This window comes from Streptopelia decaocto (assembly GCF_964273445.1).
Source record: "Streptopelia decaocto genome assembly, chromosome: 7".
Taxonomy (NCBI): domain Eukaryota; kingdom Metazoa; phylum Chordata; class Aves; order Columbiformes; family Columbidae; genus Streptopelia; species Streptopelia decaocto.
Genome location: NC_138661.1, coordinates 41,077,584 through 41,100,369, shown reverse-complemented (window position 1 = coordinate 41,100,369; position 22,786 = coordinate 41,077,584). Strand labels below are relative to the sequence as shown.

Below are 22,786 nucleotides of genomic sequence, written 5' to 3'. Positions count from 1 at the left end.
TACATTTTGTATTTTTAATGATTGGTGAAAACTTCCAATGACAATATCTATGGAATTTTTTTTTAATAGCATCAAAGGAACTTTTTAAAAGCCAATCGGGAGGTAGCAGTCCTCGCCTGCAAGTCAAAAAATTCCCCTTAGAATGCAATTTTTGGGTTCTTCAGCACTGTACGAAGTAAACAAGAAAAAAGAACCAGACCAATTATAATGTAACTGCAAAATCATATTGTATGGCTTATGGATTGCAGTCTGAAAAAAAAAAAAAAAGTCCCTGCCTCCTGCCACGCAGGCATATGGACATAAATTACCTACAGGGGATACAGTGGGATCCTACGGCCTGGGAAGAATAGTTGCAAATAATCATGACTCAAAATAACCCCAGTCAGGAGCTCTGGCTGATGACGGTAGCTGGGCTCACCGCTCTCTGGAGAATGAGAAAAAGTGCCTCTGGACATGCAAAAAGCAGAGGAAAGAGAGATAAAGTGTGGGTTCGAGTTGACACCCCTGGTTCCCCTCCCGACAGTCTGCACGGCACAATGGGGTCAGTGAGGAGCTAGCTGGCTCTCACAGTAAACAGCCAGCGAGGCCGGTGCTTTTTATCGATGCTGAAAGGACTCAGACACTTCCTGCCATTTAATCCAGGACCATTTTTCTTTCAAAGAACAGGAAAAGCCTCAAGAGATTCCCACAGTGATCACGGCTGAGCCTACTGCTAGGGCACTGGGAACACTGAGTCTGGGAAAGGACAGACCAGGGTGAGAGGGAGAGGGATCCCCTTTTCTTCTCATCACCTATTTACCGCAGACCTTCACACCTACTGTTTGTTCCATTTGACACTTGCTAAACTTCAGCCTTGCAAATGGCTCCTTTGGCATGTCAGTCACTTTCTGCAACGCGCCATACCTGCTCCTGCATGTATGAACACAGCTGGCCTGTTGTGGCACATGCCCTTGCCTCTTAGAATAAGTTCAGGTTAGAATGCTACTTTTCACCTAATTAAAACACGTATGTATGAAACTATTCTTTCTTTAATCCCCTTTTAGCTCCAACGCCTCCTAAATTAAGCCAGCTTTACGTAACGCCCTGCACTCATCCCAATCACCTTCTCAAGCAAATTCTTTGTTGTATTTTGACAACAATTTGCCTAACCTTACACCTATTCACTCACTCCTGTAAGCTTCTTGTACCCCATCTTTACTCCTCTACAAATTTTTATTGATGACAAAGTCATCAGCTTAAAATGGAAGTATTTTCAAGAGAATGCAGACCTCTCCGTGTTCTACATCAACTACTTCATTTCTCTGCCCATGCCTTCTACCTTCATTTATCCCTTCACTATTTCCCTCATTTCTGCTACAGTGATTCATTTTCTGTTTCCAAATAATTAATAAACAATTCAATGAATGCCTGAAGAAACAATAAAAATCACCATCTGTCACTGAACATAAATCTAGTGCAAGCTCATGAAAAATGTTTCCTCCGTTACATAGGTACAAACGTGCATGTGCTTCAAATGACTCCAAGTACTTATGAGGAACTTCTTAAACCGGACTGTAGCAAGCAAAAGGCCATTTTCCTTTTACTGACTAACTTCCCCTGCCAAACATCCTTGACCCAAAAGGGTCTGGGAATAAGTTAGCATCTGGCAGTGTAAGCTGTTTTTCCTTTTGGCTATCTCTCAGATCTCTAGTACTTTCTGCAGAACTCTGTTCACTGCTCAGGACCATCTTCTGACAGCTAGAGTGTGCCTGGCCCAGGAAAGTCACTGCAAATTGGCAATCAAATTCTAGCAGATCTTGGATAACTTCAGTTTAAGTCCAGGAAAAAATTAAGCGCATTTATTTTACTAGTACACTGGTACTGCCTTCTCACTTTACCAGGAAATATGAACAAGTCTTTATTCCAATCGGAACTCAGTAAATCCCTCATGCCTTGTTTTCAAGGGCAACCTCCTCTGAACCTGGTCCACAAACCCATCCTTCTCATGGCAGACTGCTAAAAGTAATGTTTTTCCTTTCACTAGGAAGATCAACCAAAAATCTTTTATGTCAATATGAAGGTCCTTCAACACACTAGAAGGCAAGGTCTGACTGCTATTTTTCCTGCAATCTTCCTATCTCCAATCTCGAAATAGTATTTGATTGTGAGACTAGACTGCGCTTTAGTAAGCAAATCCATCTCTTTACAGTCATTTTGAGGGCTGACATGCTAAGAGAGGTTTGTAAGCATTAGAAAAGTTTATATTAGTCTTATTCAGTATCCATTGACAGCTTTATTTCACACAGAGGATGTGAAATCACAGCATGTTTTAAGATACCAGGGTTAACTTTCACTCAGAAGGAAAACCAAACACATCCCCATCACCATCCCCTTGGAAAGCCCACAACCAAGCTTAATTGCCACCAAAGAGCAAGTGTCCTTACTCATGTCATCTCTGTTCCATGACAACCTCCAGACCTACCTGGTATCCTGATGAAAGACCAGCCGTTCTGAGGCCTGATCCCTAACAGCCCTCCTGGATGCCCTGGGAAGAACTGGGAGCTTTGCTTCAGCCAGGCAGCTGCAAGCTCCGGGGCTCCATGGAGCACACACTGCTTTGCTTCCAGACTCCCTCCTTCCTTCAGTGCCCTGCGCTCGTATTCTGCGCTCCGGTCATTGCAGTAGAACTCCAGTGGCACAGCTGTTACCTACAAGTAAAATAATAATCAATAGTCTTGTTCAGAATTCTCCTCATCCACACTTCAGGTACCTTCCCATAGGATTAAATTTTAAAAGTCAAATCATTACTGACATTTGCAAACAGAAAACAATCTTAGGCAGGGCTTAAAATAAGCAAAGATGCAACATCTCCCCACACCACAAAAAACACCCTGTTAACAACAAGACACGGACTATGTGCCTTTTCAAAAGCAATGCCTTGTGCCAATTGCTACACAACTAATAGCAAGGCTGAGAGTAAAAGAATAACATCCTTGCCACACTGCTCATTTTACCTAGATTTCTTTTAAAAAAATTTTTATTTTATTTTTTCAGTTCACAATGAAGTACCTCCCCAGCAGAGATGAGATTTGCACATCATATTTAACAGAAATTCATGTGATAATCTGAAATTAGGGAGATACAAAAATTAAAAAGGAAAAAAATGAACAGGAAAACAGCTCTGTTTTGGAACAGTACATTTCTTGGGCTTGACAGCCGATTTGAACAGAAGTGAGCCACAGAAATAGTGCAAGTGAGCACAGGACAATCTTTTTTTCTGGCCACACCATGAATTCCCCGCCCTATTACCTGCTTCAGTACACACAATACAGCCAGACAGACCAGCGCTGCAAACACAGGAACTCTGACCTCATGCCATGTGAGCTATTCTGGAAGGGATCCATCGCTTTAACTCCCCCTGCTCTGCCCCATCCCCCCAAAGCTGGGCAGAGGGGACAGTCCACGTTGGCCAAACTGCTGTGTGCCCAGTGTCTGCACAGGCCTCGAGCACAGTTCATTCCAGCAGCCACGGCTGTCCATCATACCATCTATCACTTTCTCTTATCTCTCCCTTACCAGGGTATGGGACAACTTCAAGATACTCAAGTAAGAAAACCCAAAAGCATTAACTGAGCCACGGTGCGTGTACCAGGACAGCCCACTCTGCTGGCTTTTTCTTTAGATACTTGACTGAGAGTTAAACTACATGATGCAAAGCAAGCACAACAATTACAACACTTAAACACACATCAATTCACTATTTAGCACAAAATTTTTTCCAATAAAATGCAGATCGCCAACCTCTTCCTTTCTTTTCTGAACGTAAGTCTGCTCTGGGCCAACATTCTGGGGTGTTTCCAAAAGCTATTTATAACCAAATTTACAAAGGAAAGCTAGGAGAAAACTTTCACATACTATCTGGAGGCTGAGTAACATGTTGTAAACTCGCTTAAAAATGAAACTAAAATTTAATATTAAACAATTAACCTTATACTACGGGCCTATAACAAAGAAAAGGTATAAATTTGCAATGTTTTGTAGGTTTCTTCACCAATATATCATATATAGCAAATATAGCAATATAGCATATATATAGCAAATATATCATTGACCTAGAAATTGTTGCTTTTATTTCAGAAGTACAATTAAAAAAAATCATCCATGTAAATTCACACAAGTTAAAAACATTGTAATGAATCCTAACACTATGCAAAATGACATTACCTATGGGACTACAGAAAGCAATATAACAAATAAAAATGAACACAGAAGAAATCAAACTTGTCAAAGATTTCGCATATTAAAAAAGAGGCAGAGCTGCATAGGAAAAAGTGCGGGAGTCTATAGGGTTTGGTGGTGAACAGTAAGCAGTGGAGTTTCTGCAGAACTGAGTAGGGGTGGGAATCAGTGTGATAATTGGGCAATTGAAACATTAAACACAGTAAACGGATTATCTTTGTATTGCAGTTGAAAAGCTTCTACACATTTGAAGAGGTTTTAAGCTTTTGTTACACCTTACTCTAGCATGACATAATTAACTGCTATGTATTGAGAATAATATGTATAGCAATATATCATGCAAATTAAAATATTTTAATGGCTTAACTAAATGATAAGCAGTAAAATAGTTTAAACAGCAACAGTTTTAAGCGTTGTATTTTAGAACTGTAATGTGAGGGGAGCAACCTGTACCTCAGGACAGGCTGCCTGATACCTTAGATGCTGGCTGCTCCTCTGAACAGTTACCACCACCTAACTCAAAGTAACAGGTATTAAGCAAGACCTCTGGGTGGGAACCTGCGGTCCGCTCCTGTTTTACAGGAGCTCTTCTTATAGGAATAAATTCATCTCACAAACTGAGACCTCTCTTTGCAAGGCCCAAACTGTTGTTTAAACAGATTCATGAGCACAATTATAGTACATATCAAAATAAAGAAAAAGAACATACAAACCCTTAGCAATAACGGTAAAGCCATTGTTTCCCAAGATGCCAAGAGCTATTTTTAAACCAGACTGGTGTACTGGCCTATACACAAAGCCACATAGAATCAAAGAATCATTTTGGTTGGAAGAGATCCTCAGGATCACTGAGTCCAACCATAACCTAACTCTGGCACTAAACCATGTCCCTAAGAACTTTGTCTAAATGCCTTTTAAACACCTCCAGGGATCACAGAATCACAGAATGTTAGGGATGGTGACTGCACCACTCCCCTCGGCAGCCTGTTCCAATGCCTGACAACCTTTTCCATGATGAAACATTGCAAAGTAAAAGGGACTGTGTTAAGACTTTGTGCCCATTTCTGCTACTTAAAAAACACTGTTAAGGTTGGTGCAGGTCTTGTACTGCCATCTGCGGTCAAAATACAGGACTGACTTTTGGGGGAGAGGATAAAACCTCCTAATTCAAAACACAAGCAAGTCTTGTTACCCCAACACTGATGTACACCACAAACGATGGTACAGACTTAGGTTTTTTTAAGGGACACTATTAACCATCACATTTCAGTTCATATTTCTACACCGGACAGACTGGAACAAATGCTCTTTCCAAGTACAGACGACTTTTACTATTTATTTCCAGGACACCTAGGAAAGATAGACACTGTACATGAAACCACGCAAAATAATTTCTGACATAGAAACATGGCTTATCTACTGAAAACAATATGGAAATTCGTATACTAGGATTTTTAAAAGAAAAAAAAAGTCACATCATAAAAATCTACAAGCTACTACATTTCAGTAATACCTCACCTAAAAGAAGAGCTAGTAGGATCCAATCTTGAAACGAACGCTGTGTGTCCCTCACCTTCAATTTCTACATTAACAAGAACTTATTTTCCCATGTAGCCTGTGTAACACCCACTGACACCCGAGGACATGAGTCTATCCTGACTGTCAGCTCCACACTTTTTGAAATGTACTTCTAGGGTAAAGCTCTGCATCTTGTACATGGCCATACAAGAAAAAACAGTACATTTCTGAAACAGATTAAAAAAATCTTCCATTCAAGCTTGTTTGTGATCCTCCTCTCTCCTTTTTGTCATGATGCAGTTTTAATTTTTTTTTCTGTGTTTCTTTTTGTGGTTTTATTCATAAGAAAAGGTAGTATAGTCCTTAGTACTAAATCCTCCTATGTCAACACAATTGTCAAACTGATTGAATGTAACAGTCATAGTTCAGAAATACACCAAAAAATATCATAATAGGGATATATGAATGCATTGCCACTTTAAATTCAGTAACTTAGTTTAGTTAACTGTTAAAGATCTTCCTGCATTTATCTCCACACAAAGTCAACCCTTCAAACGTCATGAGATGCCCAAAACCACTTCTCAGCTCAATACCTCTGATACACTGGGGTCTACTGAAACTAAACCAAACAATATTACACTAGACTGAATTAATCAGTTTCTTAATGAGAATACATGATCCATCCTCCAAGCCACTTTTTTTTGTGACTGAGACCTATCTGTACTCAAGAAAATTGCGTGCTTAGAAAGAAAACTACAACACTAACCCCCCTCACCGATCCATTGCTGCTACATAAACATACACTCCTATTTCTATCATTCGCTCCATTAACTTCCAAAATTCATCACAGGTCAAGCAACAACAGAAGGCTATCGTTTCTGAGAACATATGTGCTCTTTCTGCTGTTTCAGGTCTTTTACACTCCTGCCAAAAGTTTCTAACAAGCGTAAAATTAAGTCTTTGTATTCCTAGAAGCAAAAAGCCGTGCCTCCACTTAATCACTTTTATACACCAGCCAAGCGAAACCAAGTAACTTTTATTCACTAGCATAAATGTCAGATAAAATCTTGCCTTTCCCTTCCCCTGCCTAAGTAGCCTTCTAAGCCCCTCTCCTCCTTTCCTGACGTGGGAAAGTATTCAATATATTCTTCATTGATACTGCAAAGAGTGACAAAGGAATCTGAAGGAGAAGTGTTTTTCACAATCTACTCTCGGAGTAGCTGCTTGTTCTTGAACCAGGTAATACGTTGTGACTGGGAGGGGATATGTGGCTTGGAGAAGCTCAGTTGGATTTCTGGCCCCTAGAGCTGCAGGCCCAGAGGGATTCAGCTCAAGCAGCAGCAGGTAGGTAATAAGCAGAAAGTCCCACTTGCCGGCCACCCTTCTCCAGATGCAAATCTATAATTGCACGTGTGGCCCCATTTGATCAAGCCTACAGCAATAACATCAACAGTGACTCAAGACTGCACCATCTCGATGGTCTGGTAATAAAAGCACATTTTGTGCAGCTTTGTCAAGATCCAGCAACGTGGAATACAATAGCCACAGACTTATGAAGGTCTCTTGTGTCAGCCCAGGAAACTTTAGCTAAGGTAACTTCAAACTTCAGTTACTAGATGATGGACAATCCCAAGTAGTGCCTCTTAATATCCAAAAGATTTAGAAAATGCCAACTTGAGCATCCTTATATATTGCAATTTGGTGTTTCCTTTTTGGAGCATAGCTGAGGCAATGAGAGAACTCGAACATTCTTTTGAAGAAAGCATTGCTCCTCAGCCCCCTTTTGTCATCAGAGTTGACCAAACAATCATCCTATTCTTTTCGTATCATACCTACAGGTCCCCCTTAGATTATTGGGGAATAAACTACTTGCCAATCTCCTCTAGAATTTTACTGCTTTTGGTATTAGGAGAGAAAGTGAAATCTACGTATCTCAGAACAACTCTTCTTGGGTCCATCTTAGAACTTTCCTTTTCCCTTCAGTACACATTACAGTCACTTCCCCTATGAAAAAACCCACGATTGAATACGGTAGCAAAAGGATATCCTCACAACAGTTTTACACAACCAAAAGAAAGTAATAGATCATCCTGTTCCTAAGACACAATTCTAACAAGATTTAAAACACAATAGAAAATACGTAATTTACAACTTAACTTGGACTTACCCGTGGACTGGCTATGCACAGGAAGGACGGCAGCTCAGTCACCTGGCAGCACCGGACACATGAGGTAGCTGATCTCCTTCGATGGATGACATGATCTGAATAGCCAGTGACTGCCTTACAGTGGCTACTGAACACAAGGTTCTGAAAACAAAATTAAAATTAAGAAGCTACTACGCCTTTAAAGAACTCCTCTTAAATCTTTTAACCACTCACATGAAAGACAGACAAAGGACATTCACCAAGTATTTATCTTTGAAAAAGGAAGCTCTACACATCTTCTGCAGTGACAACGCAGAAGATCTTTGTGTAATTATCAGAACATTCAAATCCCGAAATAGTTGAAATCAGAATAGCTCGTATCAATACTTGTCTTTATGTTCTGCTGGAACCAGAAACAAGTTTTTCCTTCTTTGAACCTTTTGACCTTAGCTCTTATAATGAAGGAAGTACAAGAATTTTCTAGTAGGTCTTATCCTCGAGCTGTTTTGTAGCTACTCCTTTATGTATTCTGAATATAGGATGAAATTTGGCAGAAAATAAAAAAAATAAGACTCTAAATGAGACTTTCATCTTTCCAACCTTTTCTTCATTTCCTGTGGAAAATGCCTCTGACTTTTATCCTGAAGACTTTCAAGGTGCTAGCGTGGTTAGTCACACACATACCCATGTGTAAACCTTGGCACTTGCCACAAGTGTACAATGTCCTTTTGATACAGAAAAAACTGATGACTCAAAAGTGGGGGCACTGAGACGACACAGCAGTTGGACATGCTCAACTTTACACTGAAAAATAAAACTAAATTTTCTTTGCTTGCATCAGTTATTGTATTTCCTTTTTATTGTAAATATGTGCATCACACAATGCAATGAACTGCTTATACCCTTATATACTATGCCAATTTTGCTATTTAGTTTTTATTCTGACTCTTCTATATTCATAGCAATCAATGATTATATACTGCTACGTAAAATTGTTTCCTATAGTATGTAGGGCATTATTCTGCATATTATAGGAACAAAGTAACAAAAAAACTTTAAGAGGTATACCTCTCACTGCCATAGGATCCCAAGATGCATCCTCCTGACAATTCTAGCAGTTCACTTAAATGTAAACAGTGCCTAAAGCTTTAGCATTGTTCTGCCCCAGTTACTAATCAAAATCAACTGCATGCTACCTTTATTTTACATAGCCTCTCAATTTTCTAGAAGTGCAGTATTTGAAGTTCTAAACATCAGACCTTGTTATATACCTTGTGTGTCATGTCATACACTGGATATATGCATTCCTACATATGTAAAAAATGCAAGAAAGTATCCACAGCAGTAGTCTGTTATGGATCATGCATTCTGGGCCCTTTCTATTTCCAGATGTAGATGCACTGGGCAAGACGCAGATGGCTAGCACATATAATTTGGAACCTGCTGACAAGGGAGAAAAATAGTCTTACTGTACACACATGCAAGCACCACCTAAGAAATACAAGTCAATCCTAGCATGTAAGTAGGTGTTTCAGCTGCTATCAGCGTGACTTGTGGTCCAGAGCTGTCAAGAAGAAAGTTCATACTTTCTGACGGAACATCTGCTCCTCTATATAAAAGGCAAAGCAGAAAGAGCTGACAATAACCTTTTACTGACACTCAGCAGGGCTAAAAAGCACAGGTCAAAGCTTGGGCCACAGTGGATAATGTGAAGTGATTCCAAAATCAGGCTCTTACTCAGCTGGCAATTCTTTACCAGTAACACTAGCTTAAGCAACCATTGCTTCACGTGTTCACTCCTGTCCCCACAGAGCCCCTTCTGGTTGGCCTGGCTGTCTGCACTCTTTAAGATGCTGATCCAGATCAAAACGAACCCTCCACTCCAAGTGAGTTTTGTGATCTGTTCCACCACCTGGTAAAACAGGCCATGTGCTGAAGCAGCAGAGCAGGCAATGCAAGGCTGGGAGGACACGGCTGTGGACAGCGGGTGTGAATGCCAGCTCACTCATCTGAGGGCCAGGCACAGTGGCACAAAGCACCAGCACTGCTGCCGAAAGAGGGAGTCCCTTCCTGTGACACAGTTGTGCCACTTTTGTGCTAGTTTTATCACCTGTCACAACCCTCCATAAAGTTATTTATAATAGCTACACATCTAATCAGAGGATAAACTCAACAGACACAAAAATAGGAAGTTTTCTGTGGGTGGCTCATGCAGGGATGTCCCAGTGCAGGCCCACATCAGCAGAGGCAGGATTCAGAGGCTGTCAGCAAAGGTCAGAGAGAAAGAGTGACTCCTGCGGGTAACTGTGGGCTGCCAGAAGGACCCAGAACCACTGCTGGAGCTTACAATCCACCTTCCCCACCCCTAGCCCAGACACTGGGGGTGCAGCTGGTTTTACGATGAGGAATCAGCATTGCCTGCAGTCACAAGAGGTTTCCAGTCAGTTTTATGACAGCAAGCACTGGCATACTGATCGTGGCCTGGTCGTTGGAGGGGTTTGTTTATTTCCTGGAGAGTACAAGAAACGGATAGAGAGGAAGCTACCAAACTGTAATTCCAAACCTATGGAAGTCTATTAATTAATTATCTTTTGGATGCCAATATCAAAGAACCATTAAAGATGGCTTTAGACCAATTACAAGTACCCAGGAAGAAACATAAAAGGTGGTGTTCAAAATAAGAGAAAAACACTATTTTTGTATACACACAGCACTAGAAGTATGTCTTGTACATGGGCATTAATCTGGTTTTCAGCGCCATGCTTCCTGTGTAGAAATTATAAGCAGGTCACAGAAGAAACATGCCCTCAGAATTCCCTGACACACTCAGCCATTAAGTATTCATGAACAGGGCAGACACCAGATACAAGAGGGACAGTGGAAAGCAGCGTCCCATCACCCACATACACAGAAAAGAGTGGGTAAGGTTACAGAGCTGACCACAGCCATGGCTCTGAAATGGACTGTACACCTCAGCACAAAGCCAAGAACTGAACAGGAGGATTGTTAAAAAAATAAGAGTGTACACATCTGTTGCAAGCATGCAATCCAAAGTAGGTGTTGAAAAAGATTTTCCTCTATTGCAAACAGAGCAGCACATAAATGTGGGTGATTGCTACCAGGATGTTAAGCTCACTAACACTCCCAATTTTTTTCTAGAAAGAAAATTAAATTAGGAAAGCAAAGAAGATAAGGATTCATCTCAACAGATCAAACTTTATATTAATTTAAATCAATGTATACAAATTAATACACATGTTGTGGAGGTGCTGAGTAAGGAGAATGAAGAAACCTCACTGCAAGGGAATTCTGTGTTTACATGAAGAAACTCATACTACCTTCAGATAGACGTTACCTCAATTTCAGAAAGATCCATTAAAAATAAATGTTTTTTTTGTCTACTGACTTACTTTCATAGTTTGTCTCTTATATCGGAAATGCTGATCTGAGCAGTTAAGAAAAGCCATTCCAGATTTATACCATTTCCTTTTTCCTCTGCTTCTTCCCCTCCTCACTCCCCACACGTTACTATCTGACAGAGCCCTAGGGAAAGCCTTGGGGAACTTTACATTGAAAGTTTCTCATAATAGGGATATATGCTAAGATTAAAAAAAAAAGTGAGTTCATTTTCACTCACCATGATGCATGCTGCTAAAAGACAGGCATATAAAGGACAGTTTGTTTTTCAACTCTCCCTTTGGTTTTACATATAAAACATCTTAAAAAAAAGGGTGCAAGCTGTGCAAACAACATTCTGCAAGCACAGCTTATTTTAAAGTGACTTCAGGTGGTAATTTGTCTAACATGCAGGTTAGAAAACAGATCTGAAGAACCTGTCACAACTGTAGGGCTAAATTTCCTTCATATTTACTGTGGTTATCACAAATGCACTATATTGCACACTCCAATGAACTGTGCTCCTCAGCTGGCTGTTTTCTATGTAAAAGGTACTAGTTACACAGAGTCACAGCACCGAGATCTCTGAGACACAAGTAATGACTTCCTCAAATAACCGAAATTATTTGGAGAAACCAAATTATATGTTTAAGGTATTGCAAAGCTGTGGTATAGGTGGGCCTACAGCCTAACCAAATGCTTTACATTTAGTTGTTAATATTAAAATCTACATGTGCATATTCCACATCTCATATTTAATATTTACCATGTGAACTCACCTTCTGTTGAGAAAATATAACTAGTTTTATTTTAATATTTACACATACTAACCCAAAGGCCATGTAAAGATCTAGATTGCCTTTCTACATATGTGAAAATGAATGCTACGTTCTGTGTGTACAACTTCTGACACCACCTTCTACTCCTTTATTGTTACGCTGCAACATTTATGACACTGTTCAAGTTTTCCTTAACCATATCGATGAGAGGACAGAGCTACAATACAGTTTCAGAGATAAGCGTTATACAGCCAGTATACAAACGGCTGCAAGTAATCTCAAAAAAGCTAACTGAAAACAAATCCATTTAGTGTAGACATTTTAGCAAGCTAGACATGGAAACACAGAATATGTAAACACCAGCACAGCCGGAGTTAACTGGCATACACGCTCAGTTGGCTTGCTCTTTGTTTGATAACTAGGAGGACTCATTTTGTTGGCTTTGCTGTTAACGTGGCAAAACATGACACCAAGCCCAAGGTTGGTTTCCTACTGCTTACGCGTCTTCAATTTCAACTTCCTCTACACGCTATTCAATTGAATTCTGGCTATCTCCTTTCCCCTCATGAACAGAAGCAATATTCCCTAGAGAAATTTGGCACGATCTCACTGTTTCAGAAAAGATTTTTTACTGCATATCTGCTAAGTGCCCCAGATGCCTTCCTGACGATGCTAACGCTTTTGTGAACTTATTTCCCAGTGAAATGAATCAATGGAACTATAACCTAACTCAGGAAATCAACGGCAATTTAGTCATAAAAAGACAAAACCTTCCAAAACCAAAAACATCCCAGGTAAAAAATTAGAGAAAATGGCCTTGCATTACACTGTAAGATGAACATGTTTAGAGTCTACCAAGACAGCAGCAAAAGCAAATTTTAGCGTAGAAAGACAGTATTGGCAAGTCAGAAAACAAGTATCTTACATGTAGAAAAACATTACAAAACTCTAAAGCTTACATGTGAATCTATCCTTAACAAATCATGAGTCTAGTTCTGTTGCTCCAGTAATCTTTTTAAGACTTCTAATTAAACTGATTTATTTTTTACAGCAAGTTTTGAAATGTATTATCACATGGGAAGAAGACAGCAGCCAAACTATTTTTCTGTTCAGCATGCTGATGTTAACCACACGTAATAAAGCAGGTAAGAAAGTCATTCTGTTTCCAAGTTTGTTTTCCTGTGTTTCATGAGGATAAAAAGGTTTTCATCGTTTCTTACTCACAAGGATTTGCTGCTGTGTCCACATCACAGAAATGTGGCTTACCTGCAGCAAAGTGCAGCTGTGCAAGTTTGGGAAAGACAGTGGGAAATTCACATCAAGCAAGAAATCCCTGCTCCTCAGACAATGTGACACCTGCTGTTTCTCCCCTTCTGTCTCCACCCAGGAGCGCATGTGATGGAGCCTGTAGGATGCTTTCAGAGACAGGAAAAGAGCTAACCATCTGAAACAAAACACAGCAGACACATTCATTGACTCTTTGTGAAAGAAAGGCTTGAGTATCTTTACAACATAACTCTTATTTGACAGATTTTTTTTTTCAGAATTTCAGGCTTATAGCATCCCAACTTAAAGGAAATAATTTTTGCTAGACATCTTCCAATTATATTTTCTCTTATTTTCATTTTTTTCTAAGGTTGCTTAACTGAATCTAAATTATTAAATCAGAACAGACTTCGAAGCACTCAATTTAAAAAGGTCTAGTTCAAGTTAGCCACTACTACTTAGAATTGCACTCTGACTTCCTTGTAAATTGCTCCATATATAAATCATTCATAACAACTTGCATAATAAATGCAGAATTTATCATAAAGGATCATTCAGACAGACTAAAAGAAATTTGTATTACATTACTGAAATACAGACAAGAAACAGTAGTCCAAAATAACCACAACAATAACAACAAAAATTATAAAGCCCTAGGCAAAACACCTTTATTTATTTATAAAGACTTGCTTTTAATCTCAAATTTCTTACAGTAACTAACTTCCATCAGAATACTGTCCTTTGCAGAATACACTGTAACTTAAACAGATCTCCTCCCTTTCCCATAATACAGTTCACAATGCTAAAAAGGTCCATTATCCTAAGCCTACACCTTGGAATTCCATTCCATATTAAAAACAAGACACATGGAAAGTAGACAGTATGGCTCAGAGCTGAAGAACAACTATCACAGCACAAGCTTATTCACAGTGAGCTAAAACATATGCTCAAGTGCAATTGGTAAGTATAGCAACAAACTGGCCTTCAAAAGTCTGAATTTTTTGCTTGATAATGCCAGCAACCAACTCTCTGTTGCCCTTTCACCATCTTGTGTATTTACGTCAAATCTTTGTAACAGAGGTTTTCTTTTGACAGAGGCATAAAAATTGTCTTGCATAATGGTACTGTATACCTTGAGGAACACTCCAGAAGTGGCTATAATATTTGATAACGATAGACAAATTATAATATTGGGAGGCACAGAAACCACAGTTTTACAGAGAGATGCCTCTAACATCACCTGTACTTTTCCTATAACTACTAAAAGAAAAAAAAAAAGTTGTCCTCACCTGGCTAAATGTCCCTGATTCATGAGGTTTGCCATTTCTGCTGGAGAGACATCAATAAACCGGAGGAAAGAAAAACAGCTTTCTTCATTGATGCCTGTGTCACAGAAATACTGAAGTTAGGCCAACATGTTTCACAGGCATTCATGGCTGAAAACAAGAAACTTACTTCATCAGTTCAAGATACACACTCTCTGACATACGACAAATCTAGGTGAATAAACAGGAGATCCTAATTTAACCTAGATCTTTTAGAAATACTGAAAATTTAATCTTAGTTGCTGCTGCCTGACTCAAAAGTTCTAGTTCATGTTCCAGTCTGGGCAAGAGAAGAGCACTTCCCAAAAAAGACAAATACGTTCTCGGCCAGAAAAGCCATGCGGCCAGTAAGGACACCAATTTCGCCTGCTAAGAATCAACAGAGAGCACGTTTGTGTATTCAAACCCGTATCTGCCAGGCAGCTGACCAGAACACACACACACCTCAGGATGCCTGCCAAACACACTCCCTCACACCCGGCCAGTCAGTCAAACCAGCAGGAAGGAGATGTGGGAACTATAAGGGAATGTGAGCATGGGCATAAGGATACAACAGCTGTGGTGAGGATCATGGGGTACACTGCAGTGATGGTGGGGAACAGAAGAGGGACGTTCCACTTTTAATGAAGAAAGTACCTCAGGCCCACTCACATGCAGTACGTATCCCCCATACCATTCATATATTTTTTAACTTCTACACAAAATTCCCCAAATTATTTTCCTTTTTATGATATGCCAAAAATGGCCCCCAGGAAAAAGCCTATTATGGATGCCAAACCCAACAGAAACCAGGATAAACAGCAAGACAAACAGAAGATAGAGGGTTACAGATTAGTGCAGACTCCTGCAGCTGCATCTGGTTCGCTCACTTGAAAAGGGTTTTGCACAGCTGAACAGGTCTGTGCTAACAGAGTTCAGCATAGTAACGCAGCCAGTATCTCTCTTGCTGTTTTCTCCCAAAGTTTTTCCCACCACAGCAGCTGAGCAATCTAGTTAGCTCCTTTTCGTGAAAAAAAAAAAAAAAAATCAACCATCTATAATAATAAACTGTATTTGTCAATATAATCAGCTTATATGGATTCTTTGTTCACTGATTATACCCTGAGTCACTTGCACCTCACATCTACTTTTTCCTTGAAAGACAAGTTGGAAATTTAACATACAGTACAGAACGTACTGAAATGAATCCAATATTTCTCTGAATTGAATCTGTGAAAAATTCACATTAGACCAAAAAGGCAGTATTAGTCCCTTGAAGCAAGTTAAAACAAGACAGGAGGAATGGAACAAGAGACTGCAGTAGCATTAAGCAGTGACTAAATAACAAGTTGTCCAGAGATAATTCTTCTAGTTGCTTCCATCCTTTCCTCATTGAGCAAATGAAATACATGTACAAATGCTAACAGAACTCTAACAAGTTTTAATCAGATTATCTCAGATGACTAACTGACCTGGCCTCTCAGCCTACCCCACGAATAAGATATGTAAGATATAATATTACAACATCACATGTTTCCCAGGACTGTAAACCTACCCTTCCTATGGAAGAGAGACTGCTGGATGTGGTCTGGTGCAAATGGCGAAAGTAAAACCCGTAACCACCTGAAAATGAAAGCAACAAAACCAAACAAAATCACTAAGAAGGTGTTAACACATATAATGTTCCATCACACAATCAACAGAAAATGCACAGTAACCATTCAGTTCTTCATTGTAAGTATTTCAGCACTCTAGATATCTGGAATTGCACAGAAAAAAGCATCATCAGTCCACATGCACTATTGTTAATTTGACACCGAGACACAGCATTGTTCTGGAATTGTATTTTATACTGTAGAAGAGTCTTATCTTCAAACATGGCTTTCTCATCTCTGCCCTGAGCATTTCCCATAACTGAACGCAAACAAAATTAATTAGGAATTGCCACAGTCAAAAAAAACACAAAAACCAAACTGCATTCAGGCAGCTTCTATTCATCCAAGGCAAGCAGTAAGCATCATCAGCTGTCACAGCACTAGTAGATGCTCATGATATACCATGTCAAAATGGAGAGACACAAATAGCTTCCTTAAACATGAAAACTCACTGAAGGGAAACCAGGGGTGCTTGTGGTTGGGTTTTTTTTTTGTTAGTTGGTTGTTTTGTTTGTTCGTGGTTTTTGTTTAAGAACTCATTTAAAGCTTAATTCTATTACACATCATTAGCAACAAATATAAATTCCTTTTCCTGACTTTCTTATTCAATCAAATGGATATTTGGTGATCAGAATTCCACCAAGAAAGAGCATCAGATATCAGATGCTTAGCAGCTGGATGAATGAAAGAAAACCAGGAATGCATCACTTGGCCAATGTCATTTAAGTACATCAGGTAAGGGAGTTAATTAGCACTTACAAAGCTAAATATAAGTCTAAGTAATAATACTAAATATGCTAAGCTGGAGAGGAAGTGGAGTAGGCTTGCCTGTCCCGTGAGTGGTTGAAGACCCTGATCTGTCCATGACGGTAGATGAACTTTGAAATCTGGTATGGCTTTAGGGAGATGTGAAATGGAGACCAAGTTTCTTGCCGCTCAAACAGCTCTGGGTGGTTGCACACCTATAACAAAGAGCCCATGTCAGATACTCGGGAGGAACTGATCTAGTGCAATGCAGCATTTACATCCCAAATGAACTACAACTATTGATCACAGAAACATTAATATTGCTTAGCATGTCACAGCTGTTTTAGAATATCTAGTCAAAACTGAACACTGCATCACATCTTTTTCTACTCATGTAGCAGCTATTGCCAATTCCTCCCAAATGAATTATTTCCTTTAACAACCAATTTGGAACCAAACCGGTTAGCAGATGTATGCACCATTTGGCTAAAGCTCTTCTACCCCAACATCACACTACACTGCATGCAATTTTGCTTCCCAAGGCAGAACTTTTTTAATATGGTGTTTTCTAGAAGCCATATTTTAGCTTTGTGATAATGAATGATTATACTTTTCAAAAATTACTTTTTAAAACAGCCCTACCTTCCTGAACTGCATTACTAGATTCATGAGACTACTAGTGGTGGTCTGTGCTTGCTGAGTAGTGCCCATTGAGGACTGCAGGAGGTCATCGATAGAGATTTTGTTTTTCAGAGCTTGGTACAACAGCTTCTGTCGACTTGTCTGCTGGCAGTACATAAGAATTTCAATCTGCAAAATAGTAATGAAGATTTAGCCTTTTCTTTCTCTGAAATGGGGGATGACCACATCAGTACACATGAAGCAGAGAGAAACATATCTTAACAGAAACATAACTTTCTAAAAAAATACATATATAGACAGTTGCATTCATATCTGTATTTCAGGATCCGACCTGGGAAGGACTTAACCAAAACATGTCTTTTTGAAAGCTTAGGTAATGATGTTGGAGACTGACCTTTATATGTACATGAGCACAACTAAGTAAACATTACATCTGCAGCTGATCAGCTTAAAATCTGACCTCAGTTCTAATATCCTACTGCTAAAATGATAGCCATTTAGTCGTCTTAAACACAGGTCAGGAGCCCATGATAACAGGTTCGTCACATAACAACAGTGTCTCTGGGAAGTTGTAGTTTTGACAATAATGACCGCATCAGACGAAAGTAGATGTCTCTCTGCCAGCGGTCCCAAAACCTGGAGACATGCTGACCACAAGATCTTCCAGTATTGTTAAGATCCACATGAAATTAAGAGACTAACAAGACAGTAGAGTATGACGTTGCCATGAGGCATTTCTTGCTTTCTACAAGCAAGCAAAAAGAATTCTAAATACACGCCAAATCCTTCACAAAGGAAATGGAAGACATTTATCACTCAATCATTCCTGTACCAACCTCCTTCACTTCAACTAGTGATATTTCTGTCAAGTTAATCAGGCTTAAAGATTTTTTATTTGTAACTGTTAACAAAATGTTTTCCCTACAGGAGAAGTTTATTAGTTAGGGGTTCTCCAGTCATATTCACATCTGATGAGATTGCTACAACATGGTGCCAGAAATCAAAGGTCTGTGAAAAATGTGCAACCAAATTTCAGGTATGCAGCCTGACAAATGAGTTTGCAAAAACCAGATCAGAGAACAGAGCTGTGACAATAATGTTGAAATACTGATACCAGAACAGTACTTTTCTCACCTTATCTGACAGCTCATTTTCCACATCCTTCTTGATTCTTCTCAACATGAAAGGTTTCAGGATCATGTGCAAGCGGGAGAGCTGATCTGAAGTACAGGGAATAGGGAAGAAGGAACAATTTCTTCATCAAAGACAAAAAAACTATATGGTGTCCCACCACAAATTAAGTCCCTTACTGCTCAGCCATTTCCCGCCATATAAGTTCTTACAGCACGGAGCTGGCATTTCTCTGCTGATTTTTTTTAAATGAGTGATCAGCTACACTGTTTAACTTCTGAATCTAGAGATCTGCTTCAAAGAATTAACTTCTGAAGCATTTTATGTGTTCTATATTTCCCTGGGCTGAACGGTATGGGCTTAAATTTATCACTCACTATTAGTGAAGAATGAAGTTTCAGATGAGACATGGCTAATTCATGAAAAGAAATCATTAAAGTTTTAAGTCTCACCCCTGCAAATCATAGCACCACAAAAGCAGGGCATACTACATTGACAGAAAACTGCAGCCTTTATAATACCCTGTAAAAACAAAGTTCTGTGCATTTGAGAACTCTTGAAACTTTTACTTTTGTGACACATTCCAACAATGCTGTGCTCTACTCCAGTTACAAATCAGCTATTTTACCTAGCTAGATTTTTCTACATAATTATGCCCTACAATTTACTGTGAAGACTTTTATTTTTTTAAAGAGCTATTATGCTTTTCTTCTGCTGCTCAAGAGTTTAGTGCTTTGTGTAATAATTTTTATATCTACAGCTTGTAACACCCCCAGGAGATCTCCAAGATGATGTGCTCTTAAGAAATGTATAAATATTTAAACCATTTGTTCTCCTGTGTTTGTGAAGGAAGAAAACTGGAGACAAGTAGCAAATCAACATTTTCACTATGTGTTTTTCTATTCATCGCACATGCTACATTACAGTCAGAAATTTTGACATAAACTGTGGAAAACAATCCATAACATTCCAATCCTATTATGCACCCTCTGCTTAGATTGCATTTCTCACACAAAAAATTCGAGATAAAGTTTATTCATTATTAGTTGGAAAAGGCAACAGGTTTTTAATGTAGAAACTACTGCAGCTACACACTGCACTCACTCTCATCAATGGCGGATTTGTTCTCTGCATGGCTCTCTATGTCCTTAGAAAACCACTCATTGAACTCTTCATGGGAATCAAACAGTGTTGGCATGATAAAATGCAGCAGGGCCCACAACTAAAAGGAGAGGAGAAAGCAGATCAGCAAAAGCCACCCTACTGTGGACAAGGTAACTGTGGATCCTAAACCCTTGCAGCTCTTTATGAGCAAAATCACTTTACTATATCATGAGACACTGTGAAGTTAAACAAAACGCAGCCACATCCTCTTCCTCCCCTCCAACCCCCAAAAATGCCAGATACGTCAACAAAACACCACTAGAAAGCAGTGACAAAGACAGCACAATGATTTCAGCCAACAGAAGAAAAAGACACAAGAATTAGATTTCATCATGTAATCTAGGTATTACTAACCACCAGCTATCTTCAGTTATATTTTTATTTGAATGTGTGGCACATTTGCAATATTTCCCCTCCCAGAGCTGATTCCATGTTTGTTTGCCAGTGGTTTGCTACACGCACAATCCCACAACCACACAAACACAACAGGTTTCTCAACTGTCCACATATATTTAGGATATATTCTGGTAATAAAGAAACTCTTGCCAGCTCAAAAATACCTCAGCCATCGTGTTCTGAATTGGGGTCCCAGTCAACAATAACCTGTTTCGACACTGGAACTGTAGTAGGATCTTCCAACGAACACTGATGAATAAGAAAAATCATTAAAACTGTCATTTGTGGAAGTGTATGAAACATAAGGTATTTTAAGACCAACTGCTTCCAGTGACCTTCCCAAATGATTTTTTGGAGGTCACTGTGTAAAACTATCACAGCTACTCCGCAGTCTTTCAAAAGACAATTACAGGAAGAAGTAGCTGTTTACAAATTACAAAGAAACGTGCATAATTTATTTTTCTAAGTATCTTTTTACTCATTTCTAATACAACTGCTTGGATACTAATAAAATCTCATAATCAGCATAATTAACTTCCCAAAAGAAACAATTATTGTGAAGCAGAATGTCATGTATTTTTCAGACTTTGCTACACTAAGTGTATGGGCCACTGTGGCAGGAGCGCTGAGCTGTGCAGCACAATCCTCTGAGGGGGGCAGTTTCCAAAGAATGCTGAAGAGACAGACTTGGGTCAGATTAAGTCTGCATCTAAAGCATTCTTTAATTTACTGTGTACAGTGGCAACTTGGGCAAAAGGTTGTGGGAAAGCAATTACACAAGTAAAGATGGACAAATCTATTACTCAAAAACAACCAGAGAACTTTCTGGCAGAGGGTCTCATGACAAAGACTGCGCTCGATTGCAGCCAAGAGCATTCTCAGGGTTCTGACCTTCATTTGTGCCTGGAAGTGCCACTGAAGAAGGAATCAAAATAATGCATTTAATGGAGCCAAGATAAGCAGTACGCACTAAAAACTACATGCTGTTCGCGAGGCAGAATTCTGTGAGTAGTCAGAAAAGAAGGTGAACACCATTTCACGTTGCTTTGTTTAACTGTCCCGTACTTTGTATAAGTTTCTGCTTCACAATTACTTTTAAATTGGATTTTACGTATTTGGAGAAGGAAAATCTAAACGCAAAAAACTAGTGCATCAACCCATCGTCACAGAGTTGTACAGATACTTAACCTGCTTAGATACTTCAAGGGTCTTATGTGTGTCAATTTTAACTCACATCCATTTGTGTAATCTTGATGTTTTCTCTAGATCCCTTCAAGAGGTTGATACAGAAGGAAGATTTTGTTTCCAGTTAATTTATTACCTGGAGCTACTCTTGAGTGCTTGTGCTTCATCCAGCACCATATATTGCCACTTCACTCGCTGGAAATACTTCACATCCTGTACTACGAGCTGATAACTGGTAATTACCACATGGAAAGGAGCATCCTGAGTATACAACGTCTTCTAGAACCACAAAATAAGAAACAAACATCCGCATAATGTCAATACATTGTGAAGAGTTCGCTTGTGTATACCGTAACTTCAGACGGTTTCATAATCTTTTCTCATTATTACTGCATTCTTCCCCAGCTGACTTTAATTACAGTATGGTTATTCAGCTGGTGGATCTGGACTTCAGCCCATTAGTCCCTGAACACTTTCAGATGCTTCTTAATGTGCCAGACAAGATCCAGGCACTGAACCCAACAAAATGCTGTTGTTAAATTGGGAACAATCTGACAGGCCTGCAGGGATGCTAGGCTTGGGCATCCTGAGTTACTTTACTCAAACAGAATAAACAGTCCTTGATGCTGAAACTTCCCACTTTATTTACAGATCTCTAGTTTCTTCAGCGGAACCCCATAACGCCCTGACTGCCCTGTACTGTATTGCTCTCCAGCACAAGAGAAGCCTTTTGTTTCATTATCCTAACAAAAATGCTACTACATTGACAAAGAAACAGGACTCTGTATCCACACATCGTTCAGCTTGGTGGGGTGTAGCAACAATTTCTGGTTTACTCTGCACAAATAACAAAGACGGTTGAAGCACATGGGCACGCTGGCATTACCTGACTCCAGAACTTCCTGATCACCTTTCTGTCATGGGGATTTCCCCAATAAGGTAGCACCTGGAACAGCACAAAAGCAGAAAAACTTTTGAAGAAAAAAAGTACATAGGTGCTCTAGAATTTTATACTATGCATTCTACAAAATGAGAAAGATAGACCTCTTTCTCCAAAACAACAAAAAGGGAAATTATGTTTCTTAACAGAGAAAAATTAGAAAGCCCTTAAAAATACTTCAGAGTATTCCAGGCAAAGGTATCAAGCAAATTATGCCTAGTACAACGACTAGATCAAACCATGCTGAGGATCTCAAAAAGCCCAGTAGCACATTAGACCTAGTCACGTTTTTCTAAAAA

At 39.4% G+C, this 22,786-nt stretch overlaps 1 protein-coding gene across 2 annotated transcripts in view; it reads right to left on the bottom strand.

Annotated features, from left to right (window-relative positions):
• The window catches only part of INO80 (INO80 complex ATPase subunit), a 71,665-nt gene that overhangs the window by 21,083 nt on the left and 27,796 nt on the right, over positions 1 to 22,786 (bottom strand). For both annotated transcript variants that reach the window (XM_082057922.1, XM_082057923.1), the window contains exons 15-26: positions 22,434 to 22,493; positions 21,684 to 21,826; positions 20,527 to 20,611; positions 19,907 to 20,024; positions 18,806 to 18,891; positions 17,672 to 17,839; positions 17,111 to 17,244; positions 16,183 to 16,250; positions 14,613 to 14,706; positions 13,324 to 13,501; positions 7,904 to 8,044; positions 2,462 to 2,687 (exon numbers count right to left, since the gene is read on the bottom strand). In XM_082057922.1, coding sequence (XP_081914048.1) covers positions 2,462 to 2,687; positions 7,904 to 8,044; positions 13,324 to 13,501; positions 14,613 to 14,706; positions 16,183 to 16,250; positions 17,111 to 17,244; positions 17,672 to 17,839; positions 18,806 to 18,891; positions 19,907 to 20,024; positions 20,527 to 20,611; positions 21,684 to 21,826; positions 22,434 to 22,493 — 1,501 coding nt within the window. The remainder of the gene's footprint in view (positions 1 to 2,461; positions 2,688 to 7,903; positions 8,045 to 13,323; positions 13,502 to 14,612; positions 14,707 to 16,182; positions 16,251 to 17,110; positions 17,245 to 17,671; positions 17,840 to 18,805; positions 18,892 to 19,906; positions 20,025 to 20,526; positions 20,612 to 21,683; positions 21,827 to 22,433; positions 22,494 to 22,786) is intronic.